Source organism: Cuculus canorus, chromosome 20, assembly GCF_017976375.1.
Source record: "Cuculus canorus isolate bCucCan1 chromosome 20, bCucCan1.pri, whole genome shotgun sequence".
NCBI classification, from domain to species: domain Eukaryota; kingdom Metazoa; phylum Chordata; class Aves; order Cuculiformes; family Cuculidae; genus Cuculus; species Cuculus canorus.
In genome coordinates, this window is record NC_071420.1 from 3,251,565 (window position 1) to 3,276,197 (window position 24,633).

General features: G+C 45.1%; 2 protein-coding genes and 1 long non-coding RNA gene across 12 annotated transcripts in view; 1 reads left to right on the forward strand and 2 right to left on the reverse strand.

Moving 5' to 3' along the window:
- The window catches only part of PPM1E (protein phosphatase, Mg2+/Mn2+ dependent 1E), a 66,128-nt gene extending 65,710 nt beyond the window's left edge, over positions 1-418 (reverse strand). Inside the window, exon 1 of the mRNA XM_054085013.1 lies at positions 1-418. Coding sequence (XP_053940988.1) covers positions 1-329 — 329 coding nt within the window. The 5' untranslated portion in view covers positions 330-418.
- Positions 170-7,727, forward strand: LOC128854169 (uncharacterized). Of its 3 annotated transcripts, none has more exons than XR_008453121.1 (5): positions 170-296; positions 3,312-3,371; positions 4,326-4,550; positions 5,610-5,739; positions 7,607-7,727. It is a non-coding gene; the product is annotated as an uncharacterized LOC128854169 (long non-coding RNA). The 3 variants fall into 3 exon arrangements; XR_008453120.1 differs by lacking the exon at positions 170-296 and adding an exon at positions 1,337-1,501; XR_008453122.1 differs by lacking the exon at positions 170-296 and adding an exon at positions 1,977-2,051.
- Positions 7,630-24,633, reverse strand: part of RAD51C (RAD51 paralog C) — a 24,578-nt gene continuing 7,574 nt past the window's right edge. The window contains exons 6-10 of one of the 8 annotated variants that reach the window (XR_008453116.1): positions 23,135-23,201; positions 19,096-19,156; positions 16,477-16,537; positions 12,251-12,426; positions 7,630-8,869 (exon numbers count right to left, since the gene is read on the reverse strand). Coding sequence is in view for 2 of the 8 variants with exons in the window: in XM_054085014.1 (XP_053940989.1) it covers positions 19,763-19,995; positions 23,135-23,201 (300 nt within the window). In the remaining 6 variants the exon portion in view is untranslated. The other 7 variants (XR_008453115.1, XR_008453114.1, XM_054085015.1 and 4 more) reach the window with 7 other exon arrangements.

Here is a 24,633-nt window from a genome sequence, read left to right on the forward strand (position 1 = left end):
TACTTGCAGAGCTGCTGCAGGCAGAGGTCCAGGCACTCGCCCTCCACCTCCTCCTCGGTGATGTGCTCCGACAGCGGCCGCGGCAGCGCGGGCAGAGGCGGCGGCGGCGGCGGCGGCGCGGGGGGCCGGGGGTCTCCGGGCTCGCTGTCCCCCTCGCCCTCCTCGGCCCCGGCCGCGTCCCCCCCGGCCCCGGACTCCTCCTCGGCCTCGGCGGCCGGGGTGTCTGCGGGCGCGGGGTCGGGCTCTGCCCCGAAGGGCCCTCGGAACTCGCCCAGGAAGAGCTCGAGGAAGCGGCGGTAGGTCCTCTCCTCCGCGCTGCCCGCGGCCATCGCTCCGCATGCCCGTCCGCCGCGCCCCCGGCAGCACCGCGCACCGAGCCTGGCGCCGCCCGCCCGGCACCGCCCAGGGGGAACGGGGGCGGAGGAGGGGGGAGGAAATGGGGGCAGGGGGAGAGGGGGGAGGAGGGGGAGAGAGGAGGGGAGAAGGGAGCGAGGAGGGGAGGGAGGAGGAGAGGGGAGAGGGACGGAGAAAGGAGAGGGGAGAGAAGGGGAGGGAGGGAGGAAGGATGGGGAGAGAAGGAGAAAAGGGAGAGAGGAGAGGGATAGGGAGAAAGGAGGGGAGGGAGAAGGAGGGAGGAAGGAGGATGGAGAGAGAAGGAAAGGGGCAGAGGGAGAGGGAGGGAGGAGGAGAGGGATAGGGAGAAAGGAGGGGAGGGAGGAGAAGGAAAGAGAGAAAGGAGGGGAGGGAGAAGGATAAGGGGGAAAGGAGGGAGAGGAGACGGGAGGAAGGAGGGAAGAGGAGGAGAGGGATGAGGAAGAAGAGGGGAAAAAGGAGGGGAGGGGGAGAGGGAGAGAGGAGGGGGATGGGAAGAAAAGAGGGAGGAGAGGAGAAGGAGGAGAGGGATAAGGGAGAAAGAGGGAGGAAGGAGGGAGGAGGGGGTAGAGGGAGAAGAGGGGAGAGGGAAGTGGAAAAAGGAGGGAGGAGGGAGGGAGGAGAGTAGGGAGGGAGAAGGAGGTCGGGGAGAGGGAGGAGGGAAGAAGAGAGAAGAGGGAGACAGGAAGAGGAGAGGGGTGGGGATAAGGGGAGAGAGGGAGAAGGGGAGAGAGGAGGCAGGAGGGGAAGAGTGGGGAGAGGGAGAAGACAACGGAGGAGAGGGGGAGGAGGGGAGAGGGAGAATGGAGCGAGAGAGGGGGAGGAAGGAGGGAGGGGGAGAGGGAGAAAGGGTAAGGGGGGCGAGGGAGGGGGAGAGGGAGAAGCGGGGGAGGATAATGAGGGGGAGAGGGAGGGTGTCGGGAGGGGGGCGGTGCCGGGCGGCTGCGGGGGGGGAGCGCCGCGGTGAGTCACGGCGAGGCAGCCAGACGCGTAGGTTCCTCTCAGGAACCCGGAGGAAACCTGAGCGCGGTCCCCGTTACCTAATCCCTCGCTCAGGATTTCCCTGCGCTCAGCGTTTCCGCCGCCGCCTCCGCGCGGGGTCCCTGAGGGGAGCCGGAATCAGACCACGGTATGCCACAAAAAAAACGTCCGCTCTGGAAAGCATGTGGAGAAGGATGTGCGGCCCTGGGCTGCCCCACATCGGGAGGGCCCGCGCGCCCCCCCTCCCCCCCCAATTCCTTCCCGGGTTGACCTGGTGGCTCGAGCTGAGCCCCCCTTTCTTCCCCCCCCCCCCCCCCCCCCCCCCCCCCCCCCCTCCTTCCCGGGTTGACCTTGTGGCTTAGGCTGAGCCCCTGTCCTTACTGGGTTGACCTGGTGGCTCAGGCTGAGCACCCCCCCACCCCCCCTTTCCCGGGCTGAGATGGTGGCTCGGGCTGGGGTCCCTGCACAGGCTCCCCAACCGCTCCCTCCCCAAACTCTCCCTGCATTCCTGGCAAGAGGAGTTTTGGGGTCCTCTTTTCCTTTATCCAATGCTTCTGACTAATATACATCCAAGCTCTGCATGTGGATTCATAAATGATCCCTTACAGGCTATCCGCACGTTCCGTGCTCTCCAAAGGGGAGTCCGTGAGCAGCTGAAGGTGCTGCACTGAAGGAAACTTAAAAGTTACCTCCAGCCGGTAGGATACGAGCTGTGGTTGGTATTGTACTCTTGTCGGATAAACGTCTTCCATTTGCGAAAGACGTTTTGGCTTGTTTTGTTCATTACTCCTGAAAAGCTATTTTCAGAGCTATCAGGTCCATAAATACCAATAATGAACAGGTCTAATTGCCACACAGTTAAACCAGCTTGTACACATGGGAGGGAACGCTATCCGTAATGTCAGATACACCTGGAAAAATGGCTACATCGCAGGCCTTATACGCACAAATATTCTCCAATTTGGATGGATTATTACAAGGACAGTAGCTTCCTGAAGCCTGTTGTTCTCTGCACTGTAGTAATTACCTCTGCACGTCAGGTGCTGCTGTAAATCTACCTTCTGTTTGGTGAATTCTTCTTTCAGAGCCAAACTACTCTTAGAATATTTCCGGCAACTGCATTGACTGATCGTGTTGCGATCTTGTGAATATGTAAAAGCCATGAGAGTTAACAATGTGATTGTCACAGTGGGTCTCAGTCTTTCACAGCCAAATGCTATTGAAGCCACTGAAAATCATAGAATAGTTTGGGTTGGAAGGGATCTTAAAGCCTATCCAGTTCTACCCCTGCCATGGGCAGGGACACCTCCCACTGGATCAGGGGCTCACAGCCCCATCCAACCTGGCCTGGAACACCTCCAGGGATGGAGCAGCCACCACTGCTCTGGGTAACCATTTCCAGGGCCTCCCCACCTTCATGGTGAAGAAATTCCTCCTTATGTCCAGTCTAAATCTGCCCCTCTCCAGTTTATACCCTTTACCCCTCATCCCGTCACTCCAAGCCTTTGTAAACAGCCCCTCCCCAGCTTTTTTTGTAGCCCCTTCAGGTACTGAAAGGTCACTCTAAGGTCTCTCTGAAGCCTTCTCTTCTCCAGGCTGAACAACCCCAACTCTCTCAGCCTGTCCTCATACAGGAGGTGCTCCAGCCCTCGCATCATCTTTGTGCCCTCCTCTGGATCCATTCCAACAGCTCCATCTCCTTCTTACGTTGAGGATTCCACAACCGGACACAATACTCCAGATGAGGTCTTAAAAATGGCATAGCTTCTCCCAAAACAATATCTCTTTAAGTATTAATTTTTTTTTTCAGTATACCATTTATAGGTTTTCAATTTAACACTCATTTGTTTAAGAATGCCAGGGTTTGAGGGGTAAAAACCACTGCAGTTCTTTCTGGAGAGAGAGCCCACGGTTGCAGCTGCTGATGTCATTGCTGGGGTTTGTTTTTACTGTTTTAGGTTTGTGTGTACTGCATCATCGGTGAGTCACCAGCCTCGAGAGATGGCACGGCAATGCAGGTATCAGAAAAGCAGTTTTAAGCTCATGTTTGTTTTTCACTGGCGATTCAGAGGCAGCTGGAGAAACCATAATCCAGACAATCTTAGTGAGAATATGATCTCAGTTCTAAAAATTCCAATATCTTGGGGACGTAGCAGCTAATTCTACAGGCTGTATGATCAGATTCACGTTGCAGGACAAACAGCAGTTAAGGCTGCCCGAGAAAAGGTTCAAAAGCATCTAGACAGGCTTTTTCTTAAGTTTTTGTTAATTGTATATTTATTTAGTTGTTTCAAAGAGCACACCAGAATCTGAAAGCAATACCTACTTCATGTTGAAACATTCAAGTTACCAGATGTCCTTGATTCATCTTGGCAGTCCCCATGTGCTTTTCATCATTTGTCTAATTGCAAAAGACACTAATTAAAACGAAATAGAGTAGAACTTTGTACTCGGGATGCTTTGTCGAGTTTTGGCACTACGGTTGTTACTATTGTTTTGCTTCGATATGAAATAAAGAGCTTATGGCTGTAAGCCATGCTGACATTTGTTTCTGGGAGGGAAGGTGAAAAACCATTCTTATTAACCTGCAATGAGGGACATATGGTGACCGTGGGAGGCTCGGCTAAGTCGGGCAGCCAGGAACCTGCGATCTCTTCACTCTGCGAAGACCGTGGGGTGGGCAATTACCACAGAAGGCAGCCACGCAGTTACTGACTGCTGCCCAGAAAAGGAAGCTCAAAATACAACGTGTTATCAAGGAAAGCATTAATGTATGAGAGGCTGTTGGTTACCATTGTGAAATGTTCTAGTTGAAGGAAGAAATGATCTCTTATATGTTGCTAACCAATTGTATATTTGAATATTATGTATAGCTTTTGTGATTTTAGAACTAAAGTATAGGATTAGCTTGAATGATAACCTTTACCTGGCCTGTGCGTGGAAACTTGTGCTTAACTAAGGACTTCTAACAGGGCTGCAGTTAGAAAGAGTGTGACTGTATGTAATGAAGCCAGACAACAAGGCCGAGCGCAATAAGAGAGAGAAGAACCAGCTGGGACCAGGTGCGGCTTGAAGAGATGCCCAAGGAGTCTAAGAGCAAACACAAAGAGAGGGGAAAAGTTCAACTGTGAGGAAGATCTACAGCTTTCCTCCCGAGACCCTCCAAGGGCAGAGAATGTGCACCGAGGGGAGGAAAGGTGAGTAAATTCCGGGGATTGATTATAACAGACACTCCCTGTTCCAGGGAAAGCGATGGATGTGTGTGTTTGGACTGTAGATCCGTTTGTGAGCGGCACTGGACGGTGCACGCGCATTAGGTGGAGCGTCCCATTGAAGAACGCCTTACTTAATAATCAAATTGACACTGGCTTTTGAGTTTTCATGGCATCATAGTGCTCCCTAACTCTGGAAGCTAAATTTAGAGTGCCTCGGTGCGCTCTGGATTGCCGAGTAGCAGCATTGTGAATGTTTCCTAGATAATGAGGTTGGGTGGATGGGATAAACTCACAATTCATAACATTTTGAGTCTGAACTCATTGGTTTGCGACATATTGTTAAATAGAGGATAAGACTTGCACCTGACTTGAGAAGGAAACAGGAGTTTGTGTCCTTCCTGGCTTCATCATGTTGCTTTTTTTTTTTTGTTTTAAAAAAGAAGGTTTTACAGTGTTGTTTTAGAAGAAATCTGCTTTATTTTAGCCTGAAAATGATGTCTTCCTCTTTCTCATTTTGCTGGTGAGAAATAAGCAGGATTTGAGCAGGCCTTTGGGGAGGTGACCTGAATTGTACGGAGTGCAAAAAAGAAGTGCTTTTTAATTTTTTGTCACCTTTGGCAGTGATTCCTGTACACTGAAAAGTAGAAAACATGTAGGGCATTAAGAATGATTTGACAATATTTAATATACCCGTGATATACACTCCAATACTGTACAGAAGAGTAACGGGAAAACCCGGTGGTATATAAATTGCCTTTCTAAAGTGATCTCTTTAAAAAGTAGGGCTTTTGCAATAAACCAGAAGTAATTTTAGAAGCTATATTCTGTTTTCCTGGCCAGGTGAAACCACTAGAAAAACAAGTATTTCCAAGCCTTTGGCCGTTCTCATTTTGAAGGCACATCTACTGTTGTGTATGGCATCGTATATGAAATGATGCTTGTGATGTACTGTTGAGAGAGATTAAAATTCTTTATATGTATCTTTATGATCAATTTTGGTCACCTTGTGAATGTGAATATATGTGTCTTTTCTTTTCACAGCTCTTCAAGCTCAATGGGATAATTATTGTTCAATTCACTAAAATAATTTCAGTTGCTTGAGTGAGAACAGTGAGAATTCAAAAGGAAAACAGTGAGAAAGCTCTTGTTGATGAGCTGCATCACGCTCCAGGTAATTTTCTTACCTTCAATCTTTCTTCAACTGCAGTTCTAAAAAGCACAGTAACTTTTGTTAACATATTTTTACTGTCTCCTTTATCATAGTAAGTACTGAATTAGGGTGTTCTTAAATACCAAAGTCCTTATCTCTATTTCTCACTGTTGTTTTCCAAAAGCTTTTGAGGTCAAGCCAGCTTTTCCAGTTTAAAAGTCAAAGATTATTCTGAAATATGCACGTTCATTGCAAAACAGGATTTTGGGCCTGAATCCCACTTCCAGCTGTCATGGAAATTTCCAGTCCCATTCCGAAGGAAAATTCCATTTTCAGCCTTCCATTCAAACCCTTGTTTAGCAGCAGGGGGTCCTCTGAACAGCGAGAAACAGGGCATTAGTCCATGCCTATTTAGTTAGATTTGTAAATCTGTCGGAGAAAAGTATGTGGAATCATAGATTCATAGAGTCATGGAATGGTTTGGGTTGGAAGGGACATTAAAGATGAGCCAGTTCCAACCCCCTGCCATGGGCAGGGACACCTCCCATGGGATCTGGTTGCTCCAAGCCCCGTCCGACCTGGCCTTGAAAGGGATGGGGCAGCCACCACTGCTCTGGGCAACCTGGGCCAGGGCCTCACCACTCTCATCATGAAGAATTCCTTCCTAATGTCTAATCTAAATCTTCCCCCTTCCAATTTAAAGCCATTTGCCCTTGTCCTGTCACTACATATGCTTGTAAAAAGCCTCTCCCCAGCTTTCTTGTAGCCCCCTTCAGGTACTGGAAGGTCACTATACGGTCTCCCCGGAGCCTTCTCTTCCTCAGAAGAAGAACTGTTGAAGAACTGAGCTGTTCACAATGGCTAAAGCGGTCTGGAACGCAGTTGAAACAGATACAGCGTGACAGAACTTGCCACGTCACAAAACCTGTGACTGCCCGATTCAAGCATTCCTGTAGCCGAGTGCCGGTGGGACGGCCACAGCGACGTGCGACATGTAACACTTCACAGTGTGCTCTGGATGCCGTCAAATCAGAAGCTCATCCTACAGGCAGGAGGGTACCAGAGTCTGGTATCTTCTTGTTAAGGTTGATCCACTTCAGCAATCAGTCGCCCTTCATTGTCATCATTTCCTTTTACTGCTAAACGGAGATGAGGGGGCGCAGACCTCCTGGCTATCAGCAAACACCAGAGCTCGCTGGCCGTGTTTCTGTGCCAGGCCCTCCCTCTGTACTTTCCATTCTTGCAATGCATTTCAGCTGAGCCTGGAGTCCCCCGGCGTGAATAGGCAACTACTGGAATTCCTCAGCCCAAAGCTCACTTTTGCTCAGAGGAGGCAATGCATAATGGTTTACCCCTTCAATCCCATTTATACTCTCTTCCAGGGATTTGTGCATATTCTGCCCTTTTGGGGTGGAGGGTGAAGTTCATCCTAAAACAAGAGCAAAGTTTAAGGCAGTTGTCGGTTGGGATTTAAAAAATTATGTTGGCTTTTCCACGGACTCACTTTAAATGCCGTGTTCACCGTCTCGCTGCAGATTAGATTCCTGATTCTGTGATACCTTGCTCCAGTCACAAGACCTTGAATTTTAAGTCACCTACTTAGTGGGACTTACAGTCCTTAAAAATATATATATATTATAAAAGCAGCCACTTGCATGAATACCCAAAAGCAAGCGCTGCTGGTCCCAGTCTGGTCATTATATTTGTAATATGTGTGCTGTAAGAGTACCGATAAAACAGGATGCAGACCTTAAAGTACAAATGCAGCTGATGTTAACTTCTTTGAACAGTCTCAAATTCTATGATTTAGCCACAGAAATTCATGTTAATTGTGCAAAAGAATGAATGAATGGCTTTTAGAGAGATCCATTTCTGTGATGTATTCCAGGCGGAGAGAGTTGGCGTTGTTCAGCCTGGAGAAGGCTCCAAGGACACCTTAGAGCGACCTTCCAGTACCTGAAGGGGCTACAAGAAGTTCCAAACCACTCCATGATTCGCTAACAGTTACAGTAAGCTTATATAGCAAAAAAAGGTGTTATAAGTTATGTCACAATCCCATATTGACATGCTATATTTTATAGACGTAATTTTCATCCTAAGGAGACAACTTACTCTTTAGTCCAAAATATTTTATTTTAGCAATGTATTTAGTACAAAAAGAACCACTAACTAAGCGTAGTTGTAACTGCATTGCTAAAATTATAGTGGTTCACACTAAATAGAGTATTAGAAGTGTGTGTGCCATGAATTTAAACCTCCAAAATAATGCAATGTGAGATACCAATCTGAGCAGGTATTCAAACAGGCTTTGAGAAAAGCATCCAGATCCGGTTAGAACCGTTTATTGAGGTGTGTAGAGTTTCTTTTTACTTCCCTATATACGTTACTAAATATTTTGTATTGTGAATGTCCCCTCTTCTCATTGAAACTGAAATGTGATTATTTTTTTCTTTTAATATCCTGATGCTTCTCTGGCTCCATTTAAATCAATGGCAAGTAATTCTTGTAATAAAATGAACAGTATTAGCTATAATCCTTGAAGAATGACTTAGTAAAGTACGTATTTTTCTATGCATCCTTTCAGCATACGAACTAACGTTTTTACTGCTTGTTTAGTGATTGAACTATTGCTTTTAATACCTTTTCGTATTCCTGTAGATGTAGTTAAGGCTCCGTAGAGCTTAGACTCTCTGATAAATAGACAGTGCATATTGTACGAGTGTTCCTTGCTTGTAGGAAGCAAGACAGTAGCTTACAGTTTAACAGCGGGTGCGTTTGTGGGTGAAATTCAGAACTGGGAAGGGTTCCAGTTCCCGGTGATTTCATTCTTCAGTGCAGAACATTAATGCAGAAGTCTCGCGCTAGCCAAGGGAGCCAGCTCTCCTGCTCCTCATCATCCAAAACGACTCAATGGCTGAAAGCCACAAGATGCTGAGCCCGCAGCCTGGGGAGCCAGGGCGAGGGGAAGCCCAGGAGCAGGTCGCAGCTGGCACTGGTTCCTGGAGCCGAGGGGAGGACTGGTGCGGAGGAGGACCGGGCAGGCTGCTCAGCAGCCTCCGACCCTGCCAGCTCCGGCAGCCCGGCTCCTCTCAGCAGGGCCGCGGTGCTTGAACCGGTTGGTGATGGCTGGTTACGTTCCCCAGGTCTCACCCTGTAAAAAGAAGTATTGTTTTCCATATGTGCTGTGCTGCAGGACTTGAGTTCCTGCCCTGTGAGCACTCCATTCGATTTCCCTGAGGTGCTCTGTCTTAGAACAAGAAAGCACCAGACCATACTTCATAACTTAATCAAATATACTTCATGTCGAATTAGCATCTGTTAAAATAGTATAATACAGCTTCATGTGCTTTTCCAAACAATCATAGAATACTTTGGGTTGGAAGGATCTTAAACATCATCTAGTTCCAACCCTTCGGCTATAGGCAGGGACATGTCCCACTAGATCAGGCAATTATGGTCCTAAGCACAGTAAAGCCCATCTCTTCTGGGAAGCTGCAGCACAATGACTTGTCCTTCCCACTTACCTGTCATCGTTTGGTCAGAAAAAGGGTGGTGTTAAAACGCAGGCAGTTAGGATTTTACCTTTGCTGTTAATCCATGAAATGCTTTGGAATAAAGCTGACCCTAAGTTTAATCTTCCCAAAACAGCTAAAGGAATGGTAACTGAAATGCAACAGAAGAATAGATGTCATATTTTAAATGTTTTTATCTCAGCACTCTGTTCAACATTCACGTTAGCAGCTGAGTCTCCTTCCGCATTAGTCAACCAGTTTGTAATTGACTTTGATACAAGAGTGCAACTTGAACCTTGGCTGTACGTTCTTACCTTCAGCTCAGCTACTTCTCTGTCCTTTCTTCAATTTATTCTAGTTGGAAGCTCGTGGGTTTCACACGGTTTCATAATGCTAAAGGTGCATAACACAAAGTCAGGAAGAAATAAACTGTTCTTTTCCCCATCCCTGGAGGGGTTCAAGGACAGGCTGGATGGGGTTTGGAGCAACCTGATCCAGTGGGAGGTGTCTCTGCCCGTGGCAGGGGGTGGGACTGGATGGGCTTTAAGGTCCCTTCCAACCTAAACTATTCTATGGTTCTATTCTATTCTGTCTAAACTAAAGAGTTTCAAAGCAGGACTCTGGGCTTAAGAAGAATTATGGTGTGACCACAGTGTTTTCCTGTTGCCAAGCCCTGTATTCTTGTTGCGGTGACAGAGTAGGTTCCTACACTGTAAGTAAATGTTATCCCTACAAAATGCAATAATTCTGAACTCTGCATGATCATTAAAGCTCTTGGCTTTCAGAAAACGGAGACTTAAGCAGCAAATCAACCAACCTGTTTTTTTTTTTTGATTCAGCTCCATGACGCTGGCAAGTTAGAACCTTTCTGTCTGTACAGTCGTAATGTGGCCCTCACTGCTGTGTGCTGATGCTGTGAAATGCAAGAGAATTCCAGGCACATGTAAGCAAATATCAGCTCGCCTCAGAAGATTTATTGGTGAGGCAATGGTCAAATTCTTTCTTTATATGCAATTCTAAGCCTGGAACAGCTTCCTTGTCTCCAGCAGATGAACGAAATCTGGCTCATTTCATCTAATTTTGTCTCCGCCAACAGATCCCTCTCTCCAGTTCTGGTCTGCAGAGCTGATTTTTGTAATAGCTTCGATGTGGAAAAAAAAAAATATATTAAAATTCTCAGCTTAGAGAGGCTGCGATGCTTGCTCCCTTTGGATGTTGTGTAACTCCCACTGTTAACCAATAACTACACAATTGTTTTATTTTGATAATGATGCCTGCAATACTGGAAGATCTAACATCTACTTAGACAAAACAATTTATCTTGGTATGACAGGATCAGCATCTCAGCTGGAGCTGCTGCTACAAACAAAATAAAACCTCACAGTCAGCTGAAATTAATGGTGTATTAGACACGTCCTCACTCCCCTCACACATGGGAGAACGTGGCGAGGGTATTAAATCAGAACACAATGAATTGAGAGAAGCGTACTTTTCCATGAATATCAAACACGTTAGGTAGCAGCTATCACTCGTAACCAGCAGGGCGTCTTAAAATACCGCTACAACACTCTTAATGGATGGTTTTCCTTATGGCTGCGTAGGCATGCCGGCTGCACTCGCTCCCCCCTTCTCTTGCACTGCAATACGTAGGAAGCTATTATTCCCAAACGGAGCATTTGCTTGCTGACATCACATGCGGTAGGATCCTTTTGTTTGCCTGTGTCTCCTGCATTAAAATGTTTGTCTGAGTCACAAATCCCGCCGCTGTTCCTCCCCTCTTGTCACGCTTGCTCGAGAGCTTCACCCTGACTCACAGTTTGAAAATCTCAACGCAGCCCAGTTTGCTGCACAGCAAATTGAATGCTTTCCCTTTTAATATTTCATTATGTAACCTGTACGTAAACACCATAATGATCCAAAAACCACTGCCACGTTTTTTTGCGGCTTCTTGACTAGAGATGTTTTGTGACTCGGATTCAGCACTGAATTCTGTCACAAGGCAAAGCCAGACTAGTGTTGCTAAATTAAAAATGAAAGATAGTGACTCCCACAACTCGAATTCTCCATTGAGCCTCGCTGGCTGAGTTCCTCAGCTAAAACGTTATCGAGCACCATGCCAGAAAAGGGTCATGCGTGTGCATGTGTACAGACAAACACTTCTGATAATTGAAGTAATTACTATTTTGCACTGCAGTACCTTTCTTCTCCTCTAATTATCTTATCGATTTGTTTTCTCTTAATAAAAAGACGACAAAACGCTGCTGTATTTTCAGTGTACACCCATTCTTTCATTTGGGTTAGATTCTGGAGCAGCTAATACATTGCTGGGGTGTAAGAAGCCTGGGCTTCCTCTCTATTAAAGCCACAAACAAAACAGATCCCAATTACAAAAGCTCATTCTAAGTGCTTTGGTGAAAGAACATGGAAGCTACAGGCTATGCAGCATTTGGTTCAAGCTTGAACGACGGTAAAATACTCTTAATAAGACAGGAACATAAAATTACCATGCTGGATTAAATCCTTTGTCTTTCAGATCTGGTCTTTCTTCTCTATTGTTGCCATTTTAAGATAAATGAGAAGTTCAAAACAGTGCTTTCATTGTCCTTGACCAAGGACTTTGCAGCAGGTAAGGGGTAATGCCCCAATCTGGGGTAGAATTTAAGCCTGTATTTATCTTAAAGCACCGCTCAGCAGCTCTGCTGCCTTCTGCCCTGCTCTGAGGCATGTGAGCAAGCTGCTCCTCGTTAACATTCAGGTACACACAGAACCAGAGGAGCGATCAAGGCCCGTGTCACTAAATGTGCTGTATGAGATGCTCACATTTTGCTGTTTTTTTACCCAGAGCAAAAGCAGCAGTTGCGTTCTTCCTGAAATTCTGAGCTCTCTTCTTTTAGAAAACATAGATTTTTTTATTACAAAAGTAAAACTATGCCACACACAAAGGAATTTCCTGCATATTGCAGTCTTAATATTAAAATTATGTCCCGAGCAGGAACTTCATATAGAGTCTCTCAGTCTACCTTTGGTTGCACGTTCACTACAGGACTGTTCTCATGTAGCACACATTTTTTGAACATCCACTTCTGAACCGGTGCTACTGCTCCTCTTCTTGCCGTGCCCGTTTGCGCGGGTTCATTTCAGTCTCTTCTGCCTTCGGAGGGACAGCTGGAGGCTGCACGTCTCGGAAGCCGTGGGACTGGAACATATAAGTGAAACCATGTGATAATACTTCTGTGGATATAAAGCATGAGTAACCGGTTCCCAGAAGATCAGAATAAGGTATGATGCTGTCATTTATTTTAGATGAGCAGCCACAGAATGTTTACAGACCGGGCTAAGCTCAGAACTGCGAGCTTTTCAACACACATGCCAACTAATAACTGTGCCTCCTCATTTTCTTTTCTAAAGACAGTCTTATTTTCACCAACCAGGCTATCATTTTCATTTTACCTCTAAACCCCCCAATAGCTATGAAGCTCTGCTTCTCTGTAAATTAACTTATGTTGCCTATTTAAATAAATTAAAAGCCAAATCCTTCAGCCCTTACTGCAGCTCCCACAGAAGCAGGGAGATGACTGGATTAATTGCCTCAGTCATTTTCAGAAACAAAATTGTGAATTTCTAAAACCTAGGATATTTTTGTTTCATGTAGCTACTTAATGAACCGTAAACATCAATGAGACATTGTAAAACAACAGCATATCTGAATCAGTCTGTAGACTGCCAAGACTGTCCAGCATAGTAATTTATGGGACACAGTGGGATGAGAACCTCTTAACTGCCATGAACTAAATGTAGAAGTGAAAACTAGACGCTGCTGCTCAGCAGAGAGCTTAAAGTGATCCGTTTGGCTTAGTGCCGTTCGTATTTTCTGTTACCTTAGCTCACAAAATAATGATTTTAAAAGATTTTATAATAGGAAAGGTCTGGAAAATCAGTTTGGTAAACATGTCATCAGTGCAGACAGTGATACTGAGATGTGGAGGCTGCAGCTGCCTTCCCATCTCCAGACAAACGCACTGCTGGGAGCTCCGTGAAGACTCCCACTGCTGTGCAGGCTTAGAGAGGAAAAGGAGCTAATCAGAAAGAGAAATTGCTTTGAGGATCCTAAATGCTCAGGTAGAGACAAAGCAGGGATGAGAGCGTTTCAGGGAAGCTGACGTTTTAGGCTGGCGCAGTGTGACAAAGCAGGCAGAATCATCTGCGTGACCTCTAAAATGCCAGCGTGTCCCACACCAAGATCAATCCAAAACAAAACCCAATCAAAATGCTTTGCTTAAGTCTCCCATCTCTGTATTTCTATTTCTAAGTGCCTCACCTCACACAGCCTGCTATGTTTGTAAAGGAACAAACAGCAAGAGATGCCACAAGGGCAGAATTTGCGCAGTCCCCCTGCTATTATAAGCAACTCAAGTGGTTTTCTAAATAGCGTAATGGGGAATCTTTGAGTTTAGTGTTTCACTGCTGCTTGCATCTAATCTCTGCCATTTCCCTGAGGCACAAAGGTGGATCTGTAGCCAAGACACCACTTAATCCAGCACGCTAGACTCCCAGCGAAAGCATTCCAATGGTTATAAAGGCCAGAACGCGATAAAGCAGGCTGTTTAGTATGGATGTTTTGCATTTAGTTAAAGGTATGTATGTACCTTCTGGGCATAGCGCCTCGAAAATACAAGAATTCTGTGTATATTTGTAAACCTTCTTAGCAGTTTTCAGATGGTGAGAATATGGTTAATGGATCCAAAGACCTGCCCAGCTCAGATACTCTACAGTCATTTGCAATTGTTCTTTAATGTCTTCTGGCTACTACAGGCTGCACTGGGGTTGACAAAGGTGGGTGGCTTTATCAAGGCCAGGTTGGATGGCGCTTGGGCAGCCTGATCCCAGTGGGAGGTGTCCCTGCCCATGGCAGGGGTTGGAACTGGATGGACTTTAAGGTCCTTTCCAACCCAAACTATTCAGATTCTATGATTCTACGATTCTATGACGTGAGTGGGATTCTCCTTGCTGGCCTGGCAGACCTTCCACAGTTCAGGAAAACTCTCCTATGAATCTATGGGACACTGACAATTCCTACCCAGAGGTAGGTCCTGGGTCTCTGTCTTTCACAATGAAACAATAGAGTCACATTAACCTGGGAAATTTAGGCGAATCAGATGATCTTACTCCCTTGTGCATAAATCGATTTACATTTTTATACTCTGCATTTAAGAATGAATCATAGAATAGTTTGGCCTGGAAGGGACCTTAAAGATGATCCAGTTCCACCCCTGCCATGGGCAGGGACACCTACCACTGGCTCAGGCTGCCCAAGGCCCATCCAACCTGGCCTGGAACCCCTCCAGGGATGGGGCAGCCACAGCTTCCCTGGGCAACCTGGGACATTGTCTCACCACTCTCATGGTGAAGAAATTCTTCCTAATGTCCAGTCTAAATCTGCCCCTCTCCAGTTTATACCCGTTCCCCCTTGTCCCGTCACCACAAGCCTTTATGAATAGTCCCTCTTGAATCCTTATCAACCTGTGAAGGAACCTCCCTTTCATTTGATAGGTGTTCCACAGCTTCCACACTCGCTCAGCGTGGGGACCAACTGGTCTGTGTGCTGGAAAGGACACAGCTGGGAAAGAACTGGAGCTCGGTCACTACGTTACACACTTCTCCACTGGTTGACAGGCTCCAAACAGCCCGTTTGTCAATGGTACCAAAGTATCAAATTTGCATAAGCCTGAACATCTTTGAGGATCTAGGCTTGAGGAATTCATTATTTTTTTAATTATCTTTTTTTGGATGCTGGTTATACATAGCTGTGCTGGATCAGATTTGGAAACACTGAACATGTATTTACATTTCCAGTTTAACTATGGATAAGGGAACGAGAAATGATAACAGACTGTTACCATCAGACCTGAATTTCATGAAAGAAATGGGGATAATACATTTTTTGCTTACAGAAATCAACTGCTGAAGCAGCTTAACAGGATTAAGGGGAAAAAAAACCTCAGAGATAATCTTAAATTTTAACTAATCTTTGATTAGGATACACGCTCAACTATATTTCAAGATTGTGTGCATTCACACGGAAGAGAGCATAGCTGTTTTATAATACATATAAAACTGAAAGGAAAAGGCAATTAAACTGTCTAAGAAAAAAAACCCATCTGTCAGCTGTAGAGAAAGGGCTGCACTCTCCCATCATGATCCAAACAACCTTGGGATGCAGTTCCATTTACCCTTCTAGTCTTCACAGAACTAAGAATATACCTATATTTGCAGTATTTCTTCTGTCCAGGTGAATATATTCAGGAGTGAAAAATTCTCAACAGTTTGAAGATCTCATCTTATGGCAGCATTAAATTCTGCAGGAAATGCTATGGCAACGTGTTTCCATGAGGACACGTAGCAAATGGTTACGGCAGGTACCTATGCATCTGACACTGGAAGATGGAGTTGAGTGGTGGGGGTTTTTAAAACCTAAATACAGATGGTACGCGTTCTCATTAATATGTATCGAAGCACTCCACAAAAGGATATAATTGCAGGATTTAACTAGGGATAAATAAGGACTCCAGCCGTAAGCTGGAAGCCCCTCAAATGAGTGACAGTAGAGAAAAATCTGTATATATTGGCTGATCACAGCATCAGAGGTAGGATTGAGCTATGAGAGAGATAAACACAACCCAGGTTATATCAGGCAATGCACTTAAAGCAGAGATATGGAAATAAGTACAGCACAGAGCGCTGGTGACACCGCTGGGATATCACGTATGATTCTGGTCACCCTTGTCCTGAAATGATAAACTCAGCTGGAACAGATGAAGGGAAGAGCCACTAGGGAAAGAATAACCCAGCTGACGAGGGAGAAAACAGTCTGGCTTGTTCAAGTCTCCTGAAATGAAGGCTCAGAGAGTGCATGATTGTTCTCTGTAATTGCACTTAGGCCAAAAGTTAACATCAAGGGCAGCTAAAACAAGCTGTACTAGCACACGGACAGATGGGGACAGGCTGCCTGTACATTTTATCTGGACACCAAACTGTTGTAACTCTAAGAGGACTAACATGCTGGGTCATTTTCTTAAGAGAAAAGGTGCAAAACATTCCTAAGCCCAGAGACAGCCCAGTGTCACTGGTTACCTTCAGAAGGCAGCTGAAAGGCAACACTAAGAAAGCAAACATCACTCTCAGATTTGTCTGTCTGAAAATTCCTTTACAGCTGACAATCTACCTCCATCCCAAAAGAAATACCTACTGTAATGCGATATGGTACGGTTGACTCCTTCTGACTCGGTGACTTGTACAACGTTGCCAACCTGGTTAAACAGAACCAGATAATTATGATTAGTGAATACATTAATAAAGATTTGAGTAACCAAGTGACCAGGCCCAAGTTTTCCCCCCAATCAAGGGTTTGGAGACCAGTGGAATTCTTGGGAAAGTGTTCTCACATAGGTCAGTTAAACCGGGGATGCCAAATTCCCATCCTTACATTGTAGCTCAAATACAATGCGGACCTAGCAAAAAAGAGTGAACAATTAGCCTTGTTTCATCACTGCATTTGATCATATTTTGGGGACAATATTCATTATAAATTAATTCCAAATGCCACTTTCTTAAAATGCAAACAAAAAAGGCTTTGAGCACAACTCTTTCCTGCTCCGTTAAGCAATCTCTTATTCCTTGACCTCTCAGAGTTGGAAGACAAATGCCCTCAAGAGTTCAGATACTTCTAGGGAGGTTTTTTTTCCCCTAGAGATTTCACAAACCCGTCAATACGATCTGGTGGATGGAGAATAAGGTGTTCTATTTCTAAGCCTGACAGTACTGCTGACATTCAGGATAACCTTGAGAGAATCGTTTCCCTTGTATTACTCCTCCAACACTTCCTTGATTCTGTGCACTTCGACTCTAAGTGATGTGTCTTGATTTGTGATTATACAGCACCCATCCCAACAGGCATGTTATAGACAGAAGATTGCCAAACAACTTAAAAGCAAGGGATTTTCCAGCCAGTCAGCACCGTGCCCAGCACCCCAAAACTTATGTAAAGCCAATGCAGCAAGCGTTCTGCTCTCTGTTTCAAGACACCCTGCCAACAATCCCGTTAATTATTTCGGAGTGGGGGGGTTCCTCCCTGAGGTGCCATTCTATTAGACAGCACGTAATTACAGCCTGAGGAACACTGCCACTTCGTATTAGCTACACAGGGATTCCCTCAGAACATTGAAGTGGTGGGTGATACTTCACAAACCAGCCAGAATCTGAAGCTGCAGAAGCCATGCTCACAGCTCACAGCGTGCCTCTAACTCAACGGGATCTTTCCTCAAACAATGAGAACACTTACAATTAAGCTTTGACGTTTTCAGCAGTAGAGAGAGACAGGAATCATATTGGGACTAAAGCACAACTTGAAAAAAAGAGGGCAAACGGATTCTCTAATGGTTATCTTTGTGCCTCGATAAACTAAGATAAACCCAAGAATAACAAACACACAATGGATCATCAGATATAGGGAGTTCATATAAAAATGCCACAGCATTAGCTATTTCTGATTTTTACATACACGCAGTTGTAATCGGAATTGCTCTGCTTCTGCAGGCCCTGCTCCATATTAGGTGCATATTTAGAACAGTAAATAGAACATATTTGTCATTCTGGCTTGCTTTCCAGAACCTGCATCTGCAACTTTCTGTGCTGTGTTGCAGGGAAAAAAAAAGCTCTTTACTATTGATATATAAAATTAACTTCTGTTCGCTCTGCAGTCATGACGTTGATGCAACTTGTGTCTTATGAAGGCTGTTAACTAATCAGTGATGGTAATTAATTCCAAATTAAACAGCCTGCTGTAATCATTCTGCATTGCCTTCAAACTTAATATGTAAAAAGCAAAACTGCACAAGAAAATGTCATGTGTTTCTCTTTCGAGTTTAACAAGCAAAACTACGCACAACAACATTCCAGAAGCGTTTTTGTTCGCTTTTTGCAGAAGATTAGGGAATTGCAGGAAGGCATCTTAATCTCGGGCGGCTGCATTGTGATACCACAAACAGGACAAATAGAACTGACCAGGAAAGAGAGTGAGCTTGCGATATAGTGGAGAGGGGAAAAAAGAACCAGGAAACAGAAAAGATCTCATTGCAACAGACAGAACTTCATCCTGTTTATACAAGGGTCATCTTCATTCCTCTGGGCTTCTAAAATCATCCTCCGTAGGTCAGCTCTGCATTGGGAGCAGGCACAGCTCGCTCTCTACCTCTCTGCGGGTCCCTGTAACTTGGTACCTGCACAGCTCTCTGGTTTTGCAGAACCATCCTGCACTTGAAAGCAGAAAGATCCAGTGGCTGCCAGCGAGGCCTCAGGTTTGTCCTCCTGAGAGCCGCCGTCTAGCTGGAAAGCCACCTTTGGCATCTTTGGCTCTGGACTTATAGGAGCTTAAAGGACCAAAGCAAAGAACTTCTCCTCCCTGCTTCCAAAATAGAGATCGTAAAAAAGAAATTTCTACTCAGCCACCAGATCTTAAACTCTCGTGTCTGAACAACTGACATTAGAATCACGGAATCATTAGGTTGGAAAAGACCTTTGAAATCATCAACTCCAATTAGGATGTTAGACTTTGATGAGCCATGGCATCTTGTCAGAAAGCTCATACAGTACCGCAGCAAGCTGACCATGGAGGAGGAGCCTGACAGGTCAGCCCACGCTGTCTCAGGCTGAGCTAGAAAGCTCTTCTTGAGCCTCAGCAGCCTGGGACGTGGCAGACAGAGGCCAGAAGTCAAATTCAAACCACTGCTTGGCCACCACAGTCAGACTGAGAAAGATTCTCAAATGTCACATGCGTCAGTATTATTATGTACTTTAGCTTTTCACTCACCTCTGACTGTTGTCCCAGTGAAAGATCAAGCGGATGGTAGCAGCGTGTCCCCAGCTCTCTCCTGGGTGACACAAAATGACAGGCCATTTTATTTACCTCCTAGAACAGCAGCAGCAGGCGACTGAACTGAAATGAGAGCAGTCTTCAAAGAAAACCCTACAATTAAAACACGTATACCTTTCTTGCAGTAACAAATCACATCTTTTTTTATATGCAAGGATTTTACAACTAGTTTATCAAATATACCGAGACAAGGAATATCCTCTCTACTCACAGTGTGCTTTATAGACAGCTTGATACAATACTTCCATGTTTGTAAAGACTTTATAAATACCTAATAAAGCACAGGCACCAGATAAATCTTGAAAACAGGCAGCGTGAAGAAAAGATTTTTCTAATTACTACTGAAGAAGTCTAGCGAGTATGTGTAAATCCTCCTTCAAATTGCAATATTCTGTCTCTCACACATAATTATGAGCAAACATCACTCCCTTTGGGATACAAGCTTTGGGAGAAAGTAAATGATTATTAAAAGTATTAAGGGCCCCTGAAGCAGTCGTCTGCTTCTGACGGCAAAATGCAAAAGAACACAACCAAAGGCGAGGGGCGGGGAGGCACGGTGGAGGGACAGAAGGAAGTTTGGATTGTTATTCCCACTGTTTTCAGTTCATGCCTGACCACAAGGCTCAGTCAATTTACAGACAGTGCTATTGGGTGCTTTCCTCCGTTTATCCCAGGAAGCAGTCAGTGGTCCACAGATGGATTGCATTTTAAACCAGTCATTTTTGTCAAGTGCTGCAAGCCTTTCCTCTTCACCTGCCCACAGCCCCGTAACCTCCGAACCACTCGTTGCTCTCCATCGCCTCACCAGCCCCGCGTACCCCATGCGCTTTGGTATTCCTTAGAGCACAGAGAAGAAAAAAAATGATTCAGCTGTTATGAAGACCTAGAACCCTCCAGGCATCCTGCCAGAGCTTGCTGCTCTCTATCTAAGTTGAGATTAAAGATTTTGGCTATCAGATACGGTTCCGAGTCAGAGATCAAAACATATTTTACAATGGGTACAAATTCTACACCAGAATGTTTCCAACTGTATCAAATATGGGAGAGAAATCTACTGTAAAATGAGATATTTCTGAGGTAAACTGGCAGTAGATTAATATTTGTCCTCCTTTCTAATATATCCAGCAGAAATGTCTCAGAACACCCAGCTTAGCTATCACTAGTGGGAAAGCTGTCTCCTTCATAAATCTCTTGATTTAATACCTTGCAGCATATACGCTACTTATTTTTTTCCATAATTAAGAACTTCCCTTCTGCGAGAAAGCTGAAAAAAGAGTTTTGAGATTAATGCTCTTGTGAAATCTTAGAAAACATAGTTTCTAAGGGTTATCAATCAACGGAGAAAAAAAAAACCTGTTAGGAGAGGCAATAGAATTGATTTTACTTGGGGTTTTCTCAGCAGTCCCTTTGGCTACAGACAGCTATGGAGGAGTAGAAGGTTCGTTAGCCTCTACAATGAGACTGTCAAAATAGCCTCCCTTCAGAGCGGGTCATAAAAATCACCCGGTAATCCACCAGCTCAACACTTACACTGAGTCTATGGAATAAATTCACATCAAAATGAAAGCAGCTTTGTACCAAATGCTCAACTTGAGATATCGCTGTTAGGATGAGGGGAATGTCTTTTAGCTTAAATATTTTACCAACTGGTACAAAGTTTCATTATTGCAAGACCACACACTACTTGGTTTAACAATACTGCATGGTTAGGCACACATTCTCTTGAGAGCCACAAGCAGTTTATGGTCAGTATGAGGCTACGTTAAATTCATAGAACCATGGAACAGTTTGGGTTGGAAGGGACCTTAAAGCCCATCCAGTTCCACCCCCTGCCATGGGCAGGGACACCTCCACTGGCTCAGGCTGCCCAAGGCGCATCCAACCTGGCCTGGAACACCTCCAGGGGCAGCCACAACTTCCTTGGGCAACCTGTTCCAGGGCCTCACCACTCTCATAATGAAGAAATTCCTCCTTACGTCTAGTCTAAATCTGCCCCTCTCCAGTTTATAGTATTAAATGTTTGTAAAAGAAAATACGCGCAAGACAACGCATGATCTCTTTGAGTTACAACCTACTCTGAATATTTTCATGTTCTTCACTGTCCCTATGAGTCAATGATCACAACAGCTCTCAAACAGCACTGGCTATTGAAAAAAAAAAAAGATCAAATCTATCAGCTTTCATTGAGGTTGCAGCCAGAAAGGCTGCCAAAAATAAATCAGAGAGCAAGAGGCAAAAATGACAAAAAGGGTCAGATACTGGAAGCTGGGTCTCTATCTGCATGAACAGCTCGAAATTCCACATTCTTCACATTCTCGAAGGAGATGGTCTGTCTCCGTTCATTTTATATTACATCGGTGCCAAATGGTTCAATGCCTGTACAGACTGAGAACATCTTTGCCCTTGTACCGTCCTCTCCTCCTCCATCCGTCCCCTCCCAAGGAGGGAATCATTACTTAGTTCAGACACTGAAGCTGTGGATAGATAATTTGTGCCCTTTAAGTGCATCATAAAATACAATGTTACAACCTGAAATAAGATTTAAAGAGGAGCTTTTTCTCAATTAGTCAGAATCTCTACTTCAGAAGAACTGTTCTGTTTTGCCCTGTGACCGCAGCAGAAGAATCCGTATGAGGCTCCCTGCTCAGTAGAGGGCAAAATGGAGCAGCCCATAAAATTCACTTAAACTCACTACGGGCAGGTTGAGGATCCCACACAGCAATTCCCTCTACATCAGAGCTGGAGAGAGCAATGGGGAGAGAGTTCCAGCTCTGCAGCAAATATGAAATGACTTTGCGAATAATTAATGGAACACGCTGAAGTGTAATGGCAAAATAAAGAATTTAAAGTGTTTTGGAAAGGCAGTGAATGATTCTCAGGGAATTTATGATATTGCAGCGTCATTCGAGGTATGCCACCGTTAAGCTGTGTTCTTCTCTTTGTGCTTTAACCTGTTCCTCACACTGTTCCTGCTAGAGGGTTACTGTCCCCAGAGCTCCATCCCTGCATTTTTTTTTTCCACGATCATTCACCAGCCGAGTTCAATCTAAATTACCTGATTTATCAGAGGTTTCCTTATTATTTAAAGAGCTCAAGCTTATCTGCCCTCTTTTGGCAGAAATGGATTGGGAGACAATCACATAAAGAGCTCAGGCAGCACAGAGGATGCGGCAGTGACCTCCAGCAGGGGTGGTGGCCTCCTAAGCTGACACAGCTGCTGCTGGAACAGAGGCAACTCCGCAGCCTGCGATCCCCAGGGGAAGGCTGCAATGCATTAGCTGCACGTCTGAAAACCTACTTACTCGGACTCCTCAGTGCTTCCCCACAGAGGGGGATTCAGTCTTTTTAAGGAATACTGACAGACCTAATACCAAGTTTAGTATTAAAAATTTCGGTTTAAAAAGGAAAGAAAAAAAAAAATCCAGCTACACTCTCAATCTGTGACTTTCTAGAGGCGTAAAATGTGATGATTTTTAAATATATTAAGGCAGAATTTCCTCACTATGAGAGCGGTGAAGCCCTGGCCCAGGTTGCCCAGGGATGCTGTGGCTGCCCCATCCCTGGGGGTGTTCAAGGCCAGGTTGGATGGGGCTTTGAGGAACCTGATCCAGTGGGAGGTGTCCCTGCCCATGGCACAGGAGGGGACTGGATGGGCTTTGAGGTCTCTTCCAACCCAAACTATTCTATGATGCTATTTGTAACATTAAAAAAATCCAACCAGGATTCTAATTTGCCCAAGATGTTTAAGTTTAGAATAAAGCTTGATAATTGTTAACGGCAATCCCAAGGCTGACATGGATAAGCATCGAGTTGCACAATGCTGGCAGTTCCAGACGGGTCCCAGTTTTACCAGGGATTCCCCTACACTGCAGAAATTCAGGAACTGATTTCGTTTTCCTCGTACACGATGCCAAAAGAAAGGAAGTCATAGATTTGACGATTAACTCAGTTTTCGACTCACAAGCTCAACACCTACCTAAAGCAGGCACCAACGTGGACTGGCTTTGTCCGATCCTTGTTGTCATTTGGTTTGTCAGAACTACCTAAAAGAGGAGACAGAGGCAAACAGACATGAAACTCTCCAGAAAAGAACCATACTGGTGGGAGGGAAGAGAAGCATTCAAAAAGCTTTGAGCAATAAAGCAATTGCTCACAATACTCTTCCCTACTGTAACGAAGCTCCCATGTTAACGAGAAGAAACTGTAAAGGTGCCTCATTTTTTCTCAATAGCCAAAAGCAAATAAGAGAACCTTGCAACATGAATTTTCAGTCTGCATGGAATGTAGATTCCTTGCATTCAAGACTTTAAAGAATCCTAAATCTCTCCCTTCCCAAGGGATGCCAACTCTGCACAACTTGTACCTTCCACCATATTTGTACTCAATGCTGCTTGGATCTGTATTTAGATGCACACAATTCAGACTAACCCTCTACAAAGAGATAGATTTCAGTCACTGTGGCATAAATGAACTTGGTGGTGCTGCTCAAAGCATGCATGAGCCCGGTGATTAACAGAATTTCTGCACCTTGTAGTCTAAAAATGCACAAGTGGGTACAATACAAAGCAGAATGAAAGTGAACAGACAGAGCGGGGGAGTGTTTTCGCAGCACGAATCACTCGTAGGAGGTTCACAGACAGTCTAGGTTAGATCCCTGGTAGAAGTGGGGGTGGCTGAGACAGAAAAGAGCCAGGAATATTAATTGCAGAGTTCATTTCAAATGAAAAATAAAAAATTGTACCTATCCTAAACCCTAGGGGCTGTCATTGTTTGACCTTCTTGTATGATTCTCGCTTTGAACAGTCAGAAAAGCATGCGAGAGAAAGTGATTCCACCGAGCACGTGAGGCACACCCCAAAACACTTACAGCCCCAAGATATATATACATATATATTTTAGAGAAGCAACTCATCATACGTGGATGCTAAGAGTCCCAAACAGGCTCCCCATCTCACTGGTGGGGAAGGGCTGGTCTGGGCATCCCAGCACCACTAGATTTAGAAACGAACTTGCTTCCTACCATATTAGAGCGTTCCGAGCGCCCGGCTCTGCTGCCGGACAAGCCACCTCTGGCACGCGAGCTGGATTTTGACCGTTCAGAAGCTACATGGAACCAACTTAATAACTAACAAGGGGACCACTCCGAGCTAAATAATTTTTGAAGCTCTTGTGACCAATCACTTCTTCAGCAAGCGTTTATTTAGCATTTGTAGTAAGCCGCTCGCTTGTTCAATTGAAATAACTTATCTGTTTTCCTTGAGCAAAGCAAAAAAAGACTGTGCAATGACAACCGCTGCTGTTCAAGGTCACCAGGTACCCAATTTATGTATGAAAGCACTCAGTCAGCTGGAGGCTGTGCAAATCAAGCTGTCACATAACATTCGTCTCCCTCGGTGTGGGCACCAGCAGGAAGCAGCTTCATAATTCACGTCAGGGCGCGCGCGCGAGGGGAGGTTTCAGCAGCAAGCACAATCG